The 24,921-nt window shown below is 40.1% G+C and overlaps 1 protein-coding gene across 1 annotated transcript in view; it reads right to left on the minus strand.

Moving 5' to 3' along the window:
• Positions 1-534: 534 nt before the first annotated feature.
• The window catches only part of ADAM33 (ADAM metallopeptidase domain 33), a 147,970-nt gene continuing 123,583 nt past the window's right edge, over positions 535-24,921 (minus strand). Inside the window, exons 4-23 of the mRNA XM_075855469.1 lie at positions 20,964-21,042; positions 20,359-20,435; positions 20,033-20,222; positions 17,728-17,793; positions 16,627-16,698; positions 15,438-15,604; positions 14,789-14,873; positions 13,426-13,565; positions 12,375-12,552; positions 12,211-12,300; positions 11,563-11,758; positions 8,817-8,925; positions 7,979-8,183; positions 4,456-4,533; positions 3,781-3,889; positions 3,473-3,611; positions 2,875-2,977; positions 2,350-2,595; positions 2,096-2,223; positions 535-1,993 (exon numbers count right to left, since the gene is read on the minus strand). Coding sequence (XP_075711584.1) covers positions 1,936-1,993; positions 2,096-2,223; positions 2,350-2,595; positions 2,875-2,977; positions 3,473-3,611; positions 3,781-3,889; positions 4,456-4,533; positions 7,979-8,183; positions 8,817-8,925; positions 11,563-11,758; positions 12,211-12,300; positions 12,375-12,552; positions 13,426-13,565; positions 14,789-14,873; positions 15,438-15,604; positions 16,627-16,698; positions 17,728-17,793; positions 20,033-20,222; positions 20,359-20,435; positions 20,964-21,042 — 2,515 coding nt within the window. The 3' untranslated portion in view covers positions 535-1,935. The remainder of the gene's footprint in view (positions 1,994-2,095; positions 2,224-2,349; positions 2,596-2,874; positions 2,978-3,472; positions 3,612-3,780; positions 3,890-4,455; positions 4,534-7,978; positions 8,184-8,816; positions 8,926-11,562; positions 11,759-12,210; positions 12,301-12,374; positions 12,553-13,425; positions 13,566-14,788; positions 14,874-15,437; positions 15,605-16,626; positions 16,699-17,727; positions 17,794-20,032; positions 20,223-20,358; positions 20,436-20,963; positions 21,043-24,921) is intronic.

Genomic DNA, 24,921 nt, shown 5'->3' on the forward strand with positions numbered 1-24,921 from the left:
GTATACTGTCCATATTGCACTGTTCATATTTCCTATGTTATCAGAAGACAATGTAAACTCTTAGAGGAATGGCGCACATATAAAATATGATCCTCTGACCGCCTATCACTAGTCTTATGACATAATATAACATAGAACATAATATCCCCACTGAATGACCACGCAATATATGTTTTTTCCAGGTACATGTCACACGTAGATTCTTGATGGGAATTCATATCGGTGTCTTTTGTCCACTTGTACGGTCATACTGTATATAGTAGCCTATACACATGGTGTAGATGTCATAGATGTCAATCATCATACCAGGGTCCAGAGAGTAACAATGAAGCCACTGGTATCCCTCACTCTATGATAGACCTCTCGTCCGATGAAGGGACAATCCTTGAGAAATAATCTTTATGAGTCACGAGCAGGTTCATGGACATGGATCTCATGTGGATTTACAATAATTAAAAATAAAGGGCCCAAGATATAATGGAAATTATTACTGGAAATAAGAAACATACAATGTGGTAGAAAATAATGAGGGTCTTGGTGGAAAAATTTACTCTCCATCGGTTCCCTCAAATAACATCCATTACAAGAAACAAATACAAGAACATTTTTGCTGCTTTGCATCTTCTTCTCATAAAACCAATGGAAAATTCAAATAAATAAAGGCCCGGTGTGACTGATATCATGGTTCCGGATGAGGAGACTTTTACATTTTCACTGAGACCATCATAGGTCCAGATGAGAAGACCTTGGAGTTTTCACTGATTTCCTCATAGGTCCAGATGAGACCTTGGAGTTTTCACTGATTTCCTCATAGGTCCAGATGAGAAGACCTTGGAGTTTTTCTGATATCCACATAGGTCCAGATAAGAAGACCTTGGAGTTTTCACTGATATCCTCATAGGTCCAGATGAGACCTTGGAGTTTTCACTGATATCCTCATAGGTCCAGATGAGAAGACCTTGGAGTTTTCACTGATATCCTCATAGGTCCAGATGAGACCTTGGAGTTTTCACTGATATCCTCATAGGTCCAGATGAGAAGACCTTGGAGTTTTCACTGATATCCTCATAGGTCCAGATGAGAAGACATTGGAGTTTTCACTGATTTCCTCATAGGTCCAGATGAGAAGACATTGGAGTTATCACTGATATCCTCATAGGTCCAGATGAGAAGACCTTGGAGTTTTCACTGATTTCCTCATAGGTCCAGATAAGAAGACCTTGGAGTTTTCACTGGTATACTCATAGGTCCAGATGAGAAGACCTTGCAGTTTTCACTGATTTCCTCATAGGTCCAGATGAGAAGACCTTGGAGTTTTTCTGATATCCTCATAGGTCCAGATGAGAAGACCATAGACATTTTTCAGTGAAGTATAATCAGATATAATATGGTAGAAAATAATGGGGGTGATGGTGAGTAGAATTACTTTTCTGCAGTTTCTTAATGGACACATGGGTGAAGGATGAGATGTCCATTTTTGGCTTTAAGTTCCCTCTTTCTCTATACATCCCTATATTCTTGCATATCTTAACTCTCTAAGGCACTGACAAAGTACAATAATGCTCCACAGGAATGACGATGATCTTCCTAATGCTCATTATTAAACCAGTTCCAGGAGAACATCACTGGAATGTATGGCTCCAATTTTAGCTCCGTAAATCGTGTCTCATTATGTTGAATCCAAATTCGGGGGTATCATTTCAAATACAATTGACAAGACCATGAAAGTTCCTCAATGAATACCTCAGTGCAATACACAATGACGGGTCGTTTGGTGTCCAGTTTGATCATATTTCCCATTTGATCTTGATGTGTCAAACGCCTCAAAATGGAAATCTCAGCAGTTTTGGAGTTTTTTCATCCTCATAGTGCAATTATCAGGATGACGTATGTCCTAGTTCCTGGCTTAGTTTCCCACTCGGCTCGCTATCTACATCATTGCTTCTGGAGAAAGGCTGCAGCTGTTGCTTGAACTTTAGTCCCTGGCTTTGGCCTTCAAAAAAGAACCAAATGGGAGTCAATTGAAATGCATGAATAGGTAACGTGTCCTCTATGGTGAAGACATCAGGAAAAAACAATAAAATGTGTCACCTACCAGTGAGAGGTTTTCATCTGCACCGCTGAGTTGGTGAGAGGAGGTTTGACATTTGTAGAAGGCGTCTTTACCAGAAAACGTTCCTTCTGGACAGGGTTACCGGGAAGAGGCTTTCGAGGGGGATTCAGCTTTAAACAAGAAAGGAAACAAAGCCTCAACTATATGCAGTAATAAAGCAATTCCACCAAGATATAACAGATCATCAGCATTTGAAAGCATGGTCGTGGTCTCTGGACAAATGCTCTTGCAGGTACCTGTGGGGTCCGGACAGGACATAAGGGCAGTGGCTTCTTAGGGGCCAGCAGTTTTGTGTGTTGACTGTCTTGCTTGGCTGGTATGACTGGGGAGGACTTGACTGGCGGAGGAGGTCTCGATGGCTTCAGCTGTATACTGGTCTTGGGTGTCTGGTTGATTGGTGTTAACAATGGACGCACAATGTTGACCGGCTGAGAGTTGACTTGCATTGCTCCATTTTTTCCATGAAAAGTAGACCATGAGCTCTGTGTAGAGAAAGCCAAATATCAAGAAGTTAATATTGAGAAGTTAAGAGCCAATCTGTTCTACAAAGAAACGTGATGGGAACAATGTAACTGAAAATGTGACATGGAGGTAAATTAATCTGGAGCATTGAATAATGGAACTGGTATGCTCGAAAATCAAAGAATGAAGGGCAAGGGCGCAAAAGAATCTCTAGTTACCCCGAGGCCTGACTGTGCTTAGAGTGACTTACTGACAGATGGTGAAATGCATGGGACACATTTTCTGCATTTCATCATTACCTTTTGTGTGGCTGGAGATGTGGCCGTAGAAGAAAAACTGCGCTGAGTGAAGATTGTTCTGGAATGTCCTCTGCCCGGTGGCTGGTGATGAGAGTTTCCCATTCTGTAAAATAACAACATAATTAGGAAAAAGCCCATAAAAGCTACGTCAAAAAATATATTTGAGCCATGAACACGCTTGTCAGATGCCTTCACCACTATGTATGGTCCAGATGTGAGAAATAAGGACCTTTTAGAATCCTGTTCCATTGGTCTAAGAATCAGCTCACGAGAAGACAATGGTGGTTAGAACTTTCTCCTCTCTTATGACTAATTTCTACAACACTCCACATGACCACTGTATGATCGCATTAAGGACCATTTCTTACTACACCCAAGTAACTCAAGGGTTTTTTAACTAATTCCCCCAAGTGTAGCTCCGCCATTGGTTATCAGAACCCAATGTGAGTAGGACATTGCTCCTATAGCTAAGATCCCTCTCTGACATCCTGATATCTGATAATAAACATGAAGCATAAGGAGGCAAATTATGGGGGGCTTCACTGAACATTATATGGACGGTGAGGATACGTTAATGACGTTATGTCGATTTTCTCACCTGCACTTTGCTCTGCTCTTGTTGACCCATTTCTTTAGTTGAGAGTTTGGTTTTCTGTACCAATAGTAAATCCCAAACCCAACAAGTGGAATGATGACCAGGAACAGGAGTAGCAGGAAGACGATGAGACCTTCTTGAACTGTCATGGGAAACATATGATAGGTTATAGTGTATAGTCTGACATGGTCTTTGCCCCTATGGTGGCTATCGATAATAATAACGATGAGTATAATGATGAAAAAATAAAATTAGGCACAATGTAGAACAGTACAAGAAGAGTTCACACACATCTACAAGAAGTAACTCACAGTCATCTGGTACCGGCCCACTGTCAACGCTTCCCCCCTGGCCGGACGTTTTACAGTATGGAGGGCCCCAGCCGGCATTACAATGGCAGTTTCTGTTGCTGTTGCAGACCTAGACAATGGTGGAGGAACAGGTCAGTGTGTAATAAAACGAGACAAAAAAACAAGATTGTATATTATGTGAGTGGGGGTCGGTGGGTAGATGCTCCTCCAATGAGCTTCACATCCAGGGTGTAAGATCAAGACGAAGCAGAGGTAGAGTCACCCATACACTATACACCATCTGCAGTTTCAACCTATGTCATTGCATGTACAGATGGTTATAACCAAACTTTTCTTCAGGCATGACGTTCACAGCCACAACTGATGAACAGTCATTGTTTACAAATCCAGAGAATGAAAACACATCCTGACCTAGTCCTGCTCACACAGCTGATGGGTTTGTATCAATGAAGGTAAGTGTTACCAGCATGGAGTCCAGGACAAGAGAGAGATTTATGCTGCTGCTGGGTTTAGCTTACAGAGGATTGTCTACACTGATACATTATAACAAACCATCAGCTGTAAAAAGGTGGGCCTGCGTTATGAACGTTAGGGCCTATTGCTGCTACTAGATGCTTTTTTTTATAGTGTATATCATTTCTTCCATATATATTTTTGTACTTTCCAAAAACTTACCCCGTGCCCATTGCATCGGGCTATACACCCATCCCATTCAAAGAAGGAAGCGTTCTGGCATTGTCGATCTTTACATACCTAGAATGAGAAATGAACACTGGGGTCACACTGGGCTCTCCTGTAGAGAACTCGCTCAAACTGAAACTGAGAAACGTCATCTATATACCTGGTCCATTTCACATTATAGGGAGAAGGGAGGAAAAATGCCATTTTATGGAAGACATATAAAGGAAAGACGCAGAGACTAATTAAAATGAGTGCGTGACCCAAAATAATTTGAATACAACATATATCACAAGCACTTACATGTTATTATCAGTTAACACATTAGATTATAGTCGGTCAAAAGCGCTGATTCCGGCAGGATTGGACAACGGTCTAAAGCTGCTCATACACATTAAAAGGTGCTTAAACTCCACGACTGTCCATTGTATATGGGCCCCGACCCATCCCTGACGGAAGATGTTGGGGGAAAGAAGGATTGGCGATGTTAAATGTCAACATGTCCTATTGTCACTGTGGGAGATAAGCGACTGTCAGAGGAGTCTGACGGTGGCTTATTCCAGTCTCCCCATTGAAATAGACATGCACACTCGGCCGAATCTGCAAATTTAGGGGAGGGGGGTTGGAAGGAACAGCTTTAGGCCAACAGCTATCTAATGTATAGTGCCAATGAGTAAAATGTATAACTTTAATTCATAGCTATCTAAAAACAAGGGTACAATCACCACTGTGAAAAAGCCCAACCGTGTATTTAAAAACGTATTAAACAAAATACTCCAAGTCCTAGTTCGTTTGCGAACCCTTTATGACTGGGTATATAACAGAGATATCAAATTGTGGAATCAGCGTTTAAACATTGGTGTAGCAGTGGTTTAGACCCTCGTACACACAGGAGCCTGCGTTAACCGCGCCTGAATCTCCCAATGTACAGATGCACAACAATGCCACTGCCCCCTACGCAAAATTCCCTCACTTCACCCGACCCTACGCGTTTCTATACTTATCATCAGGGGTCTGTCAATCTGGCCAGGATGCCAGCGATATTTTCTTCAGCAGCAGATATTCTACTGCACAACACGGAAGCATGCACGCATAGATGTCAGCGGCATGCTTCACTACGGGACTGAGAGTAACTATAAACTCAATACTCCTCCCCCCGGCCTCGGCGGCATACTTCGAACCAGCCAATCACACCAGCCCACCACATCCGTGACGCTCAACCATGTGACTCCCGGCCGTCAGCTGACATACCCGGAAGCCACACTGTAAACACCACAGAGCGTGCAGACTGAATGGGAGGCTGTAGAAGTATCTACTTGCCGCACAGAGCCTCCTACTATTCAAGGATAGAGTATAACAATGTTGAGTTGGATACATATTGCGGATCAGCTCAAGACCGCAATTGGACTACCACGATAGGAACACCTACCCTGGAAATACATACTGTACGAATGGAAAGACGATGTTAATGTCAACCACACTAAGGACATTTGAACCACTCCTGGACTAAATTGCCATGCCTGTTACTTTTAAATGGTATATTGCAAGTAACTGTGCTTGGATTAGGATTAAATTGCCATACCCCCACCCAGGGGACCGACAAAACCCTGTAACTTGGTCTAAGTTATACTTTAAATAAAACAGGTATAATTTGTTTGCTCGTTTAAACCTTCAGGATGTACGCAAGCCAGTCTGTAAATCCATTGGGCCTCTTTTCGCAAAATGAGGTTATCCCAATCCCCTCCCCGTTTAGGAGGACGTACCAGTTCAATTGCCTGAAATTTCAAACATTCTGCCCTGCCTTGATGTTTTGCATGTACATGTTTTGATATGGGAGTGTCTCTTGAATTTGTAACATCTCCAACATGTTCCCTAATCCGGCGCCGAAACTGCCTTATCGTTTTGCCCACATAGTTCAGTGGGCACGGACATGTGATTAAACAGACTACCCCAGCCGTTTTGCAGTTCACAAAATCTCGGATATCATACTCAACCTTGGTGGTAACACTTTTGAATTTTTTCCCACTTTGGATAAAATCACAGGCTCTGCAACTACCACATCTGTGTGTACCCGGTATCTGCCTGTCTAACCAAGTACCCTTATGGATTAAAGGATCAAAACAACTCTGCATCACCCTGTCCCTAATGTTTTTACCTCTACGGAACGTGACTGAAGGCCATTGTGTTATCTGATCCGCCAAGTCCGCATCGGCACCTAGGATACGCCAGTACCTCTTGAGTATTTCCATGATCTCTGATTGTTTGGAGTCAAAAGTACCTATGAGCCTCGTGACCCTTTCCTCTTTACGTTGTCTAGGGACTAAAAGACTTTGCCTATCTGCATCCCTCGCTCCCTCATAGGCCTTTCTAATTACCCCCTTGGGGAAGCCTCTCTCCTTCAATCTGTTTGTGAGGTCATGTGCCTGGGATTCAAAGTCGTCCATTGAACTACAATTCCGGCGTACTCTCATAAATTGGCCTCTGGGAATCCCTCGTTTGAGGGGATAAGGGTGACAGCTGTTCCATTGAAGGAAACTATTAGTTGCTGTCTCCTTGCGGTGTACTTTAGTACGTATTGTGCCTTCCTTAGTTTTAATTATCTTGAGATCTAAAAAAGATAATTCCTGATCAATTGTTCATATTTGTGGGAGCACAATATATATCGTCAAAATTCAGTGAATTACTAATGTATAGTGCCACCTTATTTATGGTGGTCTCCCGATAGTCCCTGACAGCAGAGGTTGGGGGAAAGTTGGGTTGGCATGGTGGATTCAATATGACAAATCCATCATTCCCGCTGTAGATAAGCTGCTACCAGACTGGTCTGGAAGGGATAGAGTGGTCTGGAGGGGACAAGAGGCTCTGGGGAGGACAGGGGGCCTTAAAGTGGACAGGGGGTGTTGGAGGGGAGAGAAGATAGACGGGTCTGAAGTAAACAAGGGTCTCTGAAGGGGGGAGGGGTCTGAAGGGGAGAGGGGATAGAAAGGTCTAGAGCGGGCAGGGGAGCTCTGGAGGGGACAAAGGGCTCTGGAGTTGACATTAAAATGATGTGGCGGTGAAGTGAGATAGCTGTCAGCTTAACAAGCGTTCAGCCCTAAAGATGGCCATACACTAGAGATCATAGACGGCCAGAATGACGACCTTTATAGACCAAAGTCATACAAAAAGCAGCCGTCTAAAATCACTGATGTATGGCCGGAACTAAGAACTTGGTTTACGCAAAGATTCAGTTCTCTTCCTGAACCCTGTGTAAAAATATCATGGCCAAGTGACTCAATATACAGAGAGTATTTATGGTCCATGTGGATGGTGAGTAGCTGTGGATCATGTATTACTGACCAGGATCACATATAGCCATCACCCTACAACCATAGACTATATAACCATCAACTCATCGTGGAGGCTCCATTCATGGTTGAAAATACCTTTTAAATTGTTAGGAATTGTAAACTTGGTCCAAAAAGATATGTCCTGGACCGTGTACTATGTATAACGGATCGCCGTATACTTATATACCCACCATGCCATCTCCACACTTGGTCCCAGTCATGACTAGCCCTGGGTCGGAGGAGTCGCCTTCTTCTTCCTGCACTGAATAGGAGTATGTACCTCGACACTTCACCTCGTGTCCATTGAACTGGATGGTGGTGTCCATGGAGACTGTGTTATCATGTTTAGGTCTCTGGGCGCTGCTCTCACATTGAATTTTTCCACACTTGGCATCTCTGTCGAAAACATCAAGAACAATGAGATAATGTGGACACGGCCATAAATGTAACCCCCCGATGAGATGAACAATCAGTATTGAATGGAGGTCCCATAAAGCCTAGGTTCTCAACCTGTGATAGGAGCCCCCTAGGAGGCCATTTCTCCAGGGGGTACTTACACTGTGCTCATGCTGTGCTTTTAATAGGCTCATGAATATATGGTCATGTCCTTGGGGGTACTTTGATGTAACTTGTAGGGGATCCTTGGCTTAGGAGCCTTGAGGAACGTTGCCACAAACTATTCATATTTTATACAATGAGCGAGTTCCTCAAGGACAAAAACGACAAATCAAAGCACAAAAATTGTGTCAATTGGTAAATTTTTGTCAAACATCTTGTGAATAATTTGGGTAAGGAGACCCCTCTCTCTGCGTCTGATTATTTCTGTCTGGAACGGGGAGGTTCCTGCTCACCGGAGACTTACAGAATCATTGTGGACAATTCGGGGCAGGTACAGCTTGTTCCGTTTAATTGTACGTGGTTTTTTATGTAGATGGCGGCTTGTTTCTGCCTCGCTTATGTGTAGAGACCAAGTGGACGGTCTTCTCATGGTCGGGGGGATCGTTATTAGAACTGCTAGATCTGACTCACTTGGATTTACACTTTACAAACTGTCCCTGGCCGTCTTTTCCACAGTTCCCATATCTATCTCCGGCCTTGTTCACGTCCATGAAGCAGATGTCCGGTGCCGGCCGCGCTCCTGATGAAAGATCGGACATGACGCAATTTATAAGATGGAGATTTACACTAGTTCAGCAATGAATTCCAATAATCAGGCGTCTCAATCACCCGACTAGAAGATTTTTAACCATTCAGTCAAACTTAAAAAGTCACATTCCTGCCGCTCGGAGCGTCTTCAGGTTCTCTAGTCGGCCACAAGACTTTATCATATGGACTATTATTTATAAACTGAATTATCTTCAGGGTCCACAAGGCAAGAAGGGCGCCCATACACATTAGAGGAGAGTCTGCTAAACTCACCGAGTCAATTATAAAAGCCACACAATGTAATGTGTGTACACAGTGACTCCACCAGCAGAATAGTGAGTGCAGCTCTGGAGTATAATACAGGATGTAACTCAGGATCAGTACAGGATAAGTAATGTAATGTATGTACACAGTGACTCCACCAGCAGAATAGGGAGTGTAGCTCTGGAGTATAATACAGTATATAACTCAGGATCAGTACAGGATAAATAATGTAATGTATGTACACAGTGACTCCAGCAGCAGAATAGTGAGTGCAGCTCTGGAGTATAACACAGAATGTAACTCAGGATCAGTACAGGATAAGTAATGTAATGTATGAACACAGTGACTCCACCAGCAGAATAGTGAGTGTAGCTCTGGAGTATAATACAGGATGTAACTCAGGATCAGTACAGGATAAGTAATGTAATGTATGAACACAGTGACTCCACCAGCAGAATAGTGAGTGCAGCTCTGGAGTATAATACAGGATGTAACTCAGGATCAGTACAGGATAAGTAATGTATGTACACAGTGACTCCACCAGCAGAATAGTGAGTGCAGCTCTGGAGTATAATACAGGATATAACTCAGGATCAGTACAGGGTAAGTAATGTAATGTATGTACACAGTGACTCCACCAGCAGAATAGTGAGTGCAGCTCTGGAGTATAATACAGGATGTAACTCAGGATCAGTACAGGATAAGTAATGTATGTACACAGTGACTTCACCAGCAGAATAGTGAGTGCAGCTCTGGAGTATAACACAGAATGTAACTCAGGATCAGTACAGGATAAGTAATGTAATGTATGAACACAGTGACTCCAGCAGCAGAATAGTGAGTGCAGCTCTGGAGTATAATACAGGATGTAACTCAGGATGAGTACAGGATAAGTAATGTAATGTATGTACACAGTGACTCCACCAGCAGAATAGTGAGTGCAGCTATGGAGTATAATACAGGATGTAACTCAGGATCAGTACAGGATAAGTAATGTAATGTATGTACACAGTGACTCCAGCAGCAGAATAGTGAGTGCAGCTCTGGAGTATAATACAGGATGTAACTCAGGATCAGTACAGGATAAGTAATGTAATGTATGTACAAAGTGACTCCACCAGCAGAATAGTGTGTGCAGCTCTGGAGTATAATACAGGATATAACTCAGGATCAGTACAGGATAAGTAATGTAATGTATGTACACAGTGACTCCACCAGCAGAATAGTGAGTGCAGCTCTGGAGTATAATACAGGATGTAACTCAGGATCAGTACAGGATAAGTAATGTAATGTATGTACAAAGTGACTCCACCAGCAGAATAGTGAGTGCAGCTCTGGAGTATAATACAGGATATAACTCAGGATCAGTACAGGATAAGTAATGTAATGTATGTACACAGTGACTCCACCAGCAGAATAGTGAGTGCAGCTCTGGAGTATAATACAGGATATAACTCAGGATCAGTACAGGATAAGTAATGTAATGTACGTACACAGTGACTCCACCAGCAGAATAGTGAGTGCAGCTCTGGAGTATAATACAGGATGTAACTCAGGATCAGTACAGGATAAGTAATGTAATGTATGTACAAAGTGACTCCACCAGCAGAATAGTGAGTGCAGCTCTGGAGTATAATACAGGATATAACTCAGGATCAGTACAGGATAAGTAATGTAATGTATGTACACAGTGACTCCACCAGCAGAATAGTGAGTGCAGCTCTGGAGTATAATACAGGATATAACTCAGGATCAGTACAGGATAAGTAATGTAATGTACGTACACAGTGACTCCACCAGCAGAATAGTGAGTGCAGCTATGGAGTATAATACAGGATATAACTCAGGAGCAGTACAGGATAAGTAATGTATGTACACAGTGACTCCACCAGCAGAATAGTGAGTGCAGCTCTGGAGTATAATACAGGATGTAACTCAGGATCAGTACAGGATAAGTAATGTAATGTATATACACAGTGACTCCACCAGCAGAATAGTGAGTGCAGCTCTGGAGTATAATACAGGATGTAACTCAGGATCAGTACAGGATAAGTAATGTAATGTATGAACACAGTGACTCCACCAGCAGAATAGTGAGTGCAGCTCTGGAATATAATACAGGATGTAACTCAGGATCAGTACAGGATAAGTAATGTAATGTATATACACAGTGACTCCACCAGCAGAATATTGAGTGCAGCTCCGGAGAATGTAATGTATGTACACAGTGACTCTGCTGTTTATGTAGATAAGCTTTATATGTAAACTGTAACAGATGTGACGGAGGTTTTATGATGCAAATAATGACTTTCCCATATAATCCTTTGAATAGTTTTACATTTATGTCGCATTATTTTGTGTGTACCTGATCCCCAGAGGTGCAGACACTGCTGACCGTGCGTCATACACATGCCATTGATGCAGTACGCCTCGCCATAGGCACACGGAGAGCCGTCTAACATGTACACATTGGCCGGGCAGAAGGAGTTGTCTCCCCGGCAGAACTCAGGCAGGTCACACGCCCCAGACTTTTCTCGACAGAGGGTTCCGGCAGATTTTAACTGTGGACAAAAAGAAAAATGATATTACAGTATGTCTGTGTCCTTAAAGGGGCATCCTACAATAGTGGTGGTCAGACTACTGGGGCTCCCAAGAACGGTTCAGTTTTTCTCACTGAGCGGGCGGCCAAACTCCAGCACTAACAATGGGAATGGCAGACACCAGAGAGTGAGAGTAGACTCGTCCTATTCTCTGGATCAGTGGGAGCCCCAGCGCCCGGACCCTCACCGATCAGTGTATATCACGAGTGCTCATAAAACACGATGTGTGATGTCTCCTTTACATCAGTGGAAGGTGCCAAATGTTCTAAAATGATAACTTCAGGCCTCCTGCCATCCAGAAGATGGACTTTACAGTATTCAGAGCTGGCCATAGACATATACATAGAGATGTAGCAGAGCTGAGTGCAGCATATAACTCTGCAGCCCAGAATATCCCCTTAGCAGCTAGTCACCTTGCAGTCCTGGCAGCAGTCTCCATGCGCGCACTGCGCTCCTTCCTTTAAGGTGCAGTCTCTGGCGTTGCAGCAAGGATTGGTACATTCCTGACGGAGACATTGTCATTAGTCTGTGCCGTGACGTCATACAGGTGAGACCACCGACGTCCAGCAGAACTCACCTCAGGCTCTCCACAGTCACACTGCTCTCCCTCCTCCAAGAAGCCATTTCCGCACTTCTTCCCCATCACCAGGTCCTTGGTGTTCGGCATATTGAATAGACACATGCCGCCCCCCTTCTGGAAGTAACTGCGCAGCTGCTGCTGGCTGCACGAGCTGAACTTACGAGGAAAGGGGTGTCTGCAGGAAAAAAGGGAGAAGATCATAAGAGAAAATACTCGTCTTCAAAATGGCTTTTCCTTAAAGGAGTCGTCCCAGTAAAGACATTGGACGCACATGGCTGTGGTACGCCTGATGAGTGGGGCTCCGACGGCTGTGACCCCTGATCGCCGGCAGCAGCTCTAGGAAAGCTGCGCTCCTTACTGTGTCTCCTGTTAGCATCGCAGGCTCTGTTCACATCACGCCTTAGCCTTTCGTCATATGTATCGTCTGAAGAATTGCGTCGCATATACCTATGACCGAAGGCTCTGATGTCAGAGCTCCATAGGCTCCCATGTTAAAAAATATTTACAGCGCGGTAAACGTTTCTTTGCAAGATGTCTCTATATTTAAAAAATACTAGTAGACTACTCTTAATAATGTATGCCGACGTATACCAGCCAGACAGAGACCGAAAGGACACTGGGGTTTTACCATTAGTGTAGAGGTGCAGCTTTCTGCCTTAACCTTAGCACATGTGGTCACTGCCCTCAGAACCGTATCCCTTAGCACATGTGGTCACAGCCGTGAGAACTGTATCCCTTAGCACATGTGGTCACTGCCCTCAGAACTGTATCCCTTAGCACATGTGGTCACTGCTGTCAGAACCGTATCCCTTAGCACATGTGGTCACTGCCATCAGAACCGTATCCCTTAGAACTTGTGGTCACTGCCGTCAGAACTGTATCCCTTAGCACATGTGGTCACTGCCGTCCCAACTGTATCCCTTAGAACTTGTGGTCACTACCGTCAGAACTGTATCCCTTAGCACATGTGGTCACTGCCGTCAGAACTGTATCCCTTAGCACATGTGGTCAGGGCGATGGGCACCATGAGATGGGTCCTCACACTCACCCAGTGGCGGCAGCCATGATGCATCCTCCCTGTTCAGGAGTGGCCTCCACACAGCAGTCCTTGTCATGACTCATCCCAAAGTTGTGTCCAATCTCATGAGCCATGGTGGCCGCTGCTCCAATCGCCAGTTCTGAGTGGTCCTAGGAGCAGCCAAAATAAGAATGTCCCATAAACCTTTACAGGTTGTAAAACCCCCAAAACCTGAAGGTTATTAAAGCCACAGAAATATTAAAAAAATTGTCGTCAATCCCTACAGGAACCGATCTCTCAGGCCCCGCGCACACGACCGTATTTATCATCCATAATCACGGACCCATTCATTTCTATGTGCTACAGACGCCTTTCCGTATTTTTACGGGTGGGTGTCCGTGCCGCAGAAATGATAGAACATGTCCTTTATTTTACTGTAATTACGGCACGGACTCTCTATAGAAGTCTATGGGCGCTTCCGTAATTACGGACAGCTGCAGATGTGGATCCATTGCCGTCCGTAATTATGGAAGCGTTGCATAGCAACGACGGGGGATTACCCTAGATTCCTCCATGTTTTTTAGTGGATCCGTAAATACGGATGCAGCACGGACCGCATTTACGGATGATTTACAGATGACTATTAATGACTACGGATCCGTATTTACGGATGGATGAAAAATACGGTCGTGTGCACAGGGCCCGGATTGGATTGACTAAAGACTATCTTGGCTGAGATTTGCTATATTTCCCTTTCATTCACTTGCTCCTTAGCAGCAGACTGTACCCTGCCACATTGTCAGCACTCACTGTTATTTATAGCAGCCTGTAATCTGCTGCTAAGGAGCAACTGACATCATTTACAGGTTTGAGTGGAAATAGTACATTTCACCAGGGGAGAGCGGCTGTCATATGAGTCACTGTTCTTATTGGTGAATGCCGCTCCTCTTGGCAGCTCACATAATTTGCATTGTACAGCAGAGGACGACACTGAGCACAGGAAAAAGTTACTCCCAAGAAAATATGGAATTTGAGGTGTGATGGGGGGGGGGGGGAGATATTCGGAATTTAAAGTAAATATATTTATTATTTCTATCAAATATTTTGACTGCGTAACAGGAATTATTCCTGCACCGATGATGCCATTACCACCAGTAAGTGACTTCTCTGGCTCTGTATGTATAACTGTGGACTATATTAACTATATGTAAGGGGGGCACAATATAATGGATATCATTCCTCCCCGATGTAATAATAAACTTCCTATTCCTGTAGCTTGTCTGTTATATTTAATTATGATGATGTTCCTCGGGGGAGGGACCAAAGTATAAGTGGCTTAATAAGAGATAAATAATTAGAGCTTAATTACTGGCACCTAATGGCGCGTTCTTACCATACTGACTCCCCCCGAATTATCTGCAGTACACATTCCCTCTAGCGGCGCCATCCCAATGGTCGTTCCTTTGAAGGTTACGCCCCTTTAAGAGACACAAACATAAATAATCAGCAACATATTAAGTGCATCCACATAGACAAAAAACTGGAATTTACCAACCATCTGTAATTTGGACAAATGGAGAAAAAATAGCCGGCAGGAGGGCAAGAGCAAGGGGCCAAGGATGTATTATTATTATTATTATTATAGCAGCACTTGTCGCTGCTCTGAGGTCCTTGGAGAGGGGGCTTAGATCAGGTCAGCCCCGTCTCTCTTCCTCATGGGTGGTATGTAAGTAAGAGTTCCCCTCTCGTATGCATCACAACATTATGGGAAGATTTAATGAAGTCTGAGGTTCAAGTAGATCTTTCGTTCCATAAGGGATGGGAATGGGGGGTGGGGATGGTGGTTACCCGCCTGTTCTGGAATGGGTGGTATAGTGGAGTAAAGCAGAACCAGGACGAGCCCCCTCTTTGGAATGTGAAGTACTTAGTCCAGAATTAACAATACATTTATACGAGCATGGCGCCCTCATCTCGACTCCGTTATAATAATGATAATGGGCTGGAGTGATATATTCATATACAAGGTAGGGATTTATACTGACGTGAGCAGCTGGGCATTATCATGCTTCTTCCGGATCCTCAATTTCTGCTTCCAGGACAGGAAATTTCTCAGGCTGATGTTGGCATCGTCCTGGACTTCACACTGGTCTCCCGCTGTCCACACCTCCAGGCCGATAAGAGCAACTTTGATGTTCATTGACATGTAAAACTGTAAAGGTGATAACAGAGGAAAATAGTTATATCCACTAATCAGAGGGAATCCGAGGGTCCCATGACAATAAGCTGATCACAGGGGGTCCCGCTACTAGAACCCGCAGCTATCAGATGTAGATTGTAGAGGATCAAGTGGCATCAAGTGTTTATTTCCCCTGCAGCGCCACCCCAGGCAAAATTAAGTAGTACACAGTTTGCTTTGAAATCAGTGAGCTGTCCATGTAATGCAAGAACGTACGGGGTCCTCCAGAGCGAGAGACACTCTTTGTAGTGTGACACTCTTTGTTCTAGATGGTAAATGATGGTCCAGAATGAGGGATTTCCCAACATTTCATGTTTGGAAATAAGTTTTTTTTTAAACCAGGCAACCCCTTTAAGATCCTAGAAGAATGTAATACGATTTCTATGATTCTGTTTTCTATTATTTGAGCACTCAGACTGATGAATCCCAAGATCCTCTACTATAGAAACAACGGTGGAGATGATTGGCAATGAGGTAAAATGATGTTGGACTTCCAGCCCCAAATGCAAGATGGCAGCTGTTTTATCTAATATCTGGAAGGGCTGTACTTACCGAAATCCAAATAAGAGACTTAATCTAATATCACTATCTCCGGCGCGCACATGGTAACGTTTGTCATTAGATGAATGCTGGAAGATCCAGACAATCTGCAAGCAATCATAAGTGTATGGAAGCATCTTGACTGTCCACCGACAGCAGATATTGTGGTAAAGAAGGATCAGACATGCAACATTTTTACATCCTCTATTCTTCTAGGAGATAAGTGGCACCAGATGTGTCAGGCAGCTGCTAATCCCCCTCTTTCTTGTGAAATAAACATGAATGCTCAGTCGATCCCAGCATGAATGTTTATGGAGAGTGCGGAGAGACAGCTGTCCTATGCGTATGGCCGTCTTGAAGTCGTTAAACTGTTTTGCTTTGAGTTCTCCAGATGGATCATAGGATGTCAAAGATTTCCCCTCTAATAGATCCATGATCCTGGGCCCCAGACTCACCTTGTCTACAAAGTTAGCTATCTCCATAATACGATGTTTTGTTTTTCCCAGATCCATGTTCTGTTTTCTGTACTGTCAAACAGAAAAATATTATTTAGGATTTTATGGAAATAAAGTCTTGGTATATTGTGAGCCACAGTAAGAAATTGCATTCCAGGAATAAGCCAAAGTCTACAACATTTAAGAGGAGCTTTAAGTTCTTGCTGTCACACTTATTTGTTCTAAATTGGTAGATAAGAGCTAGATGTCCCTGTCTGGGAACAGACAGTAGAAGTGAAGAACCAACCATAATGTGGTATACAGAGGTCATATATACGGGAGAGAGAAGAGACCTACAGAAAGAGAGACAGTAGAAAGGAGATGGTTATAACAGGAGTGACGACAGGGAAGAAGGAATTTGGGTAAGAAGAAATAACAGGCCCACTTTAAGCTAACAAAAAAAAAAAAAAAAAGGACAGCGATGGGATCCTTAACTATGCTAGAAATAATTATGATGTGAAAAACAGAGGTGGAAGAGAGCAGACACAAATGGAGACAGATAGGGGATACAAAGGGAAGAGAGGAACCAGAACTATAAGGAGAGAAAACAGAGTTTGTGTGACAGGCAAAATGTAGTCTCAATAAATAAATGAATAAATCTTTGCTATACTAGAAAAAAAATCTGTATATGAAAACATGTGAGACAGTGGAATTATACAGAGACTGAGGAGTAGAAAGAAAAGACTAGAACTATAAGGAGGGAAAAGGAAGCTTGTTTTAAAAGATTCAGACAGCTAAAGAAAAAGGGACAGTAATGGGGTCGCTATCTACCCTAGAACAAGTCCAAAGAGGAAGAAACACGTTACAGAGGGGAGGCAATGGAGACATACATAGAAGGAAAGAGAGAGAGACTATAACTATTAGATGGAAAGAAGGAGCTGGAGTCAGAGAAGATGAAGACTAAGATTAAGAGAGACGATGAGATTTCAGGAACTAAGATTTGAAGAATCCGTTATAAGGAAAAAAAAGAAATAGATGAAATTCAGATTGACAGAAATTATATTGATCCACACGAGTAATTCATGTACTGATCTCTGCTTAAATATCATAAAAAAAACTCACCAGTGAGTGGTCAGCGACGATATATAACTCCATGTACTTCTGAGCACCCCAGACATTCCTCTTCATCTGCAATGTAGAGTTATAAGTGGAGACTTGAACATTAAAGCAGAAATCAGCAGTAAAGCGCCTGTTCTTCTAAACCTCTAAAGACCACGGACACCTTTCATCCAACGTGTCCCATTTTTTTTGAAATTTCAAAATTTTTATTCTTACAAACGTACAACATCCAAAGAGTCAAAAAAGAACGTGACAATCACATAAATTCACATTTTACTCCCTTCTATATACTCAGAATGCAAATCCAAAACCAAATGGGAATGTACACGGCAAAAAACGATAAAGTCGCTGTATATTACACAAACATATATTTTATTGGAAGTAAATACACCACGTATACAAGATTAAAACCATTTAAAATAGCAAAGACCTGCTAGACATAATCTCCTGGGGGTCGCCACCCTGATAAGTGGCCAAACGATGCCCCCACGGAACCACCAAATCCCCCCAAAATGCGAAGCTTATACATAAACGAATCAAAGAAATATTGCATCAAACCGTTTGTATGTATAAACCTGAGGAAGCCACATAGTGGCGATACCCATGGGGCATTCACACCCCGTTTTCCCTCCTTAGTAACTACGCTTTATACATGCAAACGGTTTGATACAATATGTGGTGTATTCACTTCCTAGTAAATATATGTTTGTGTAATATACAGCGACTTTATCGTTTTTTGCAATATACATTCCCATTTGTTTTTGGTTTTGCATTCTGAGGTTTTCAGAGTTTGTGGCAATATTGGTGCGGTGCCCACCGGGGGTAGTAGATTTCCCCTCTCCAAGCCTGGCATTGCAATGTGATTCAACATGCCCAACCGTGGGCTCAAGATGGCTACAAATCTGTCCATATTATTTAAAGAGGCAAAATTAACTGGTTCCCGTAACTGGTCATGTAACTGGTCACATGATCGCCGGGTGCCGTTACTGACAGACGGTCTTACTATAGTCACTATGAGAGGGCTGATCTCCCTGCTGTGCGGCTCCAGTTACAGGGGAAAAACATGGTGTAAAAGAAAGAAAAAAATATATAAAGTTCCCCGAGGTCTTTTCTGACCTTTGGGGGACAGACCATAGTAATAAAAAAATAATAATAAATACACATAAAATACCCCCCCCCCCCCAAAAAAAAACGTCCCCCCCCCCCGCCAATCATTGTTGTAACGCTAGCGCTGACCCAATTACCCTAATATAGACATGTAATATATTAAAATTTACGGTAGACAATGACGATCACAATTAAAAGTTTTATTTTAGGGTAAAATTATGTTATGACCCAAAAAAATAAAAAATTGCTGAAAAGTAAAAAACCTCTTTTTTTTTACTATTATTTTCAAACATTTAGCCTAAAAATTCAAAAATAGCAAAAAGGATGTGTATAAAAAAAAGAAACCTGCGTTGTCTATGGAAAAAAATATCGCAAAAATCACATCGCTAGCTTAACAAATAAAAAAGTTATAGCCATTTAACTAACGCGTGACAAACGGTGTCTGGTCCTGAAGGCTCAAAATAGCCCGGTCCTGAACTGGTTAAATTTTTCAATTTGGGCATGAAGAGCGGCAATAAGGAGACAATTGGTTTCTTTCGTACTTTATTAATGTGAATTACGGAATAATAAATAGACCGGATCCCGGGCCACAGTACAATCCCGGCCCCTCAAATTATTTCATTGAGAAGTGATAAAACAGTTTTTGGGGATGAGACCTCCAAAGACGCCCTTACTTCTTTCTCATTGTCATTTTTTAAGATAACACCATTTTTTTTTAAAATCTAAACTACTATGGAGACTCTGATTAATTATAATTGGAGAGTTACCATAACTATCCCGGACTTGCGGTAGGAAAACCATTTTAATTATTGCTATTAGTTCCACCAGATCCAAATTTAGCTCAGACCAAAATTGTGTTTTTTCACTAAAAAAAAATGTAACACGTTCATCCTTTAATCTTTCTAGTAGCAGACACTGCAACATTCAGCCAGCAGGGGGAGACAAAGTGTTGTGGCGACAAATTGCCAAATCCAAAAAGTGATAGATAAAAAAAAATCTTAAATCTAAAAATGTTAAAGTTACAAAATTTGTACATTTTCCTGTAAGAAGTGCCACTCATTAGCGAGTATAAGAACATAAACGTGATGGATAACGGAATATAGTTCCATACAATCACCACAAGGTGTCGCTCTAAACCTTATGTGTGCAGCCACGTCCTGCCCTGCCCTTCACTGTTTCCAGGGTCAAGCACCAGCCTTACCCTGTAATGCCCGGGCTGGGAGATGAAGCCATCCAGGTGAGAGTTGCCAGGATAGGAGTGTCCTTCATGCCCACAGCTCCCCCCTTTAATGGGCAGGTGCTTTGTCTGGTACAGCATGTGGGTCCTGGAGCTTGGCTCAGCCATAGGGTGGAGGTAGAAACTGTTGTTGGCACTGAGGGCAATGAGGCCACTGGAAATGAGAGCACAAAGTAAAATATTAACCGGCCGAAGTCATTCTAACCAATAATGGACACTTCATTGGATGGGAGACTCAACACGATTCTGAGGATGTACAAATGTCTTCATTTCTTCACTTCCAGTCTTACCTGATCCCTGAGCAGGAACTAAGGGCCACCGAAGACGTGTCGTGACCCTTCACCCGGCCGTGGTAGTAACAGTGCTCCTGGAGATAGGAGAATGGGGGTGACATAAATCATATTCTCTATATCCTAGGAGGAGAGTAACCCCTCATACCCGCTGACACTCTCCTGACCAACTAAGATGAATATCTTTACAAACTCAACTAGACTTCAATGGAGGGGGAATTTAGAGAATGGAGGTCACTGGACCACCTTCTGCCAATCGGTGAGGGTCCCGGAGATGGAAGCTGCACCTATCGGGCATTTATGGCATATGCTGTGGATACACTATAAATTATTAAGATGGTAATACCCCTTTAAGGATTATATACACAGTGTCAATGTGCAGCTGTAAAGCTTTTCTTTTCTGAGCTGTTTCCTCTTACTGTAATGTCTGCAGGAAGGAACAGATCTGACACATCTCCTGCCATTTCCTCCTACATTATCTTGTCAGCGATAATAAAGATGTGTAACAAGAAGTGACCCTGATCCGGAGAGATAAACGTCCGGCTCACGTTCTGCCTCATCCAGATCTTTGTCATAAAAGAGTTTGCAACTTCAGCAGAACTTACTGTGTGATTTGGGGTGACAGTCACCATCGCACCGTCCTCAGTGTAGTGCGTCTCAGTGAACCCTGGAGAAAGCAGGAGGCTGGGAAGAAAATAAACGACAATTATCGATAAAGTTTTACACACATATAAAGTATTATACACATATAAAGTATCACACACATATAAAGTATCACACACATATAAAGTATCACACACATATAAAGTATCACACACATATAAAGTATCACACACATATAAAGTATTATACACATAAAGTATCACACACATATAAAGTATCACACACATATAAAGTATTATACACATATAAAGTATCACACACATATAAAGTATCACACACATATAAAGTATCACACACATATAAAGTATCACACACATATAAAGTATTATACACATAAAGTATCACACACATATAAAGTATTATACACATAAAGTATCACACACATATAAAGTATCACACACATATAAAGTATTATACACATATAAAGTATCACACACATATAAAGTATCACACACATATAAAGTATCACACACATATAAAGTATCACACACATATAAAGTATCACACACATATAAAGTATTATACACATATAAAGTATCACACACATATAAAGTATTACACATATAAAGTATTATACACATATAAAGTATCACACACATATAAAGTATCACACACATATAAAGTATCACACACATATAAAGTATCACACACATATAAAGTATTATACACATATAAAGTATCACACACATATAAAGTATCACACACATATAAAGTATTATACACATATAAAGTATCACACACATATAAAGTATTACACATATAAAGTATCACACACACATATAAAGTATCACACACATATAAAGTATCACACACATATAAAGTATTACACATATAAAGTATTATACACATATAAAGTATCACACACACATATAAAGTATCACACACATATAAAGTATCACACACATATAAAGTATTATACACATATAAAGTATCACACACATATAAAGTATCACACACATATAAAGTATTATACACATATAAAGTATCACACACATATAAAGTATCACACACATATAAAGTATCACACACATATAAAGTATCACACACATATAAAGTATCACACACATATAAAGTATCACACACATATAAAGTATTATACACATATAAAGTATCACACACATATAAAGTATCACACACATATAAAGTATTATACACATATAAAGTATTATACACATATAAAGTATCACACACATATAAAGTATCACACATATAAAGTATTATACACATATAAAGTATTATACACATATAAAGTATCACACACATATAAAGTATTATACACATATAAAGTATCACACACATATAAAGTATCACACACATATAAAGTATCACACACATATAAAGTATCACACACATATAAAGTATCACACACATATAAAGTATTATACACATATAAAGTATCACACACATATAAAGTATTACACATATAAAGTATTATACACATATAAAGTATCACACACATATAAAGTATCACACACATATAAAGTATCACACACATATAAAGTATCACACACATATAAAGTATTATACACATATAAAGTATCACACACATATAAAGTATCACACACATATAAAGTATTATACACATATAAAGTATCACACACATATAAAGTATTACACATATAAAGTATCACACACACATATAAAGTATCACACACATATAAAGTATCACACACATATAAAGTATTACACATATAAAGTATTATACACATATAAAGTATCACACACACATATAAAGTATCACACACATATAAAGTATCACACACATATAAAGTATTATACACATATAAAGTATCACACACATATAAAGTATCACACACATATAAAGTATTATACACATATAAAGTATCACACACATATAAAGTATCACACACATATAAAGTATCACACACATATAAAGTATCACACACATATAAAGTATCACACACATATAAAGTATCACACACATATAAAGTATTATACACATATAAAGTATCACACACATATAAAGTATCACACACATATAAAGTATTATACACATATAAAGTATTATACACATATAAAGTATCACACACATATAAAGTATCACACATATAAAGTATTATACACATATAAAGTATTATACACATATAAAGTATCACACACATATAAAGTATTATACATATATAAAGTATCACACACATATAAAGTATTATACACACATAAAGGATTATACACATATAAAGTATCACACACATATAAAGTATCACACACATATAAAGTATCACACACATATAAAGTATCACACACATATAAAGTATCACACACATATAAAGTATCACACACATATAAAGTATTATACACACATATAAAGTATTATACACACATAAAGGATTATACACATATAAAGTATCACACACATATAAAGTATCACACACATATAAAGTATCACACACATATAAAGTATCACACACATATAAAGTATCACATACATATAAAGTATCACACACATATAAAGTATTACACACATATAAAGTATTACACATATAAAGTATCACACACATATAAAGTATCACACACATATAAAGTATCACACACATATAAAGTATCACACACATATAAAGTATTATACACATATAAAGTATCACACACACATATAAAGTATCACACACATATAAAGTATTATACACATATAAAGTATCACACACATATAAAGTATTATACACACATAAAGTATCACATACATATAGAGTATTATACACACATAAAGTATTATACACACATATAAAGTATCACACACACATATAAAGTATTATACACATATAAAGTATCACACACATATAAAGTATCACACACATATAAAGTATTATACACACATAAAGGATTATACACACATATAAAGTATCACACACATATAAAGTATCACACACATATAAAGTATTATACACACATATAAAGTATTATACACATATAAAGTATTATACACATATAAAGTATCACACACATATAAAGTATCACACACATATAAAGTATCACACACATATAAAGTATCACACACATATAAAGTATCACACACATATAAAGTATTATACACATATAAAGTATTATACACATATAAAGTATCACACACATATAAAGTATCACACACATATAAAGTATCACACACATATAAAGTATCACACACATATAAAGTATCACACACATATAAAGTATTATACACACATATAAAGTATTATACACATATAAAGTATTATACACATATAAAGTATCACACACATATAAAGTATCACACACATATAAAGTATCACACACATATAAAGTATCACACACACATATAAAGTATCACATACATATAGAGTATTATACACACATAAAGGATTATACACACATATAAAGTATCACACACACATATAAAGTATTATACACACATATAAAGTATCACACACATATAAAGTATCACACACATATAAAGTATTATACACACATAAAGGATTATACACACATATAAAGTATCACACACATATAAAGTATCACACACACATATAAAGTATTATACACATATAAAGTATCACATACATATAAAGTATTATACACATATAAAGTATCACACACATATAAAGTATTATACACATATAAAGTATTATACACACATATAAAGTATTATACACATATAAAGTATTATACACATATAAAGGATTACACATATAAAGTATCACACACATATAAAGTATTATACACATATAAAGTATTATACACATATAAAGTATCACACACATATAAAGTATTATACACATATAAAGTATTATACACACATATAAAGTATCACATACATATAAAGTATTATACACATATAAAGGATTACACATATAAAGTATCACACACATATAAAGTATCACACACATATAAAGTATCACACACATATAAAGTATCACACACATATAAAGT

Source organism: Rhinoderma darwinii, chromosome 1 (genome assembly GCF_050947455.1).
Source record: "Rhinoderma darwinii isolate aRhiDar2 chromosome 1, aRhiDar2.hap1, whole genome shotgun sequence".
NCBI classification, from domain to species: Eukaryota; Metazoa; Chordata; class Amphibia; order Anura; family Rhinodermatidae; genus Rhinoderma; species Rhinoderma darwinii.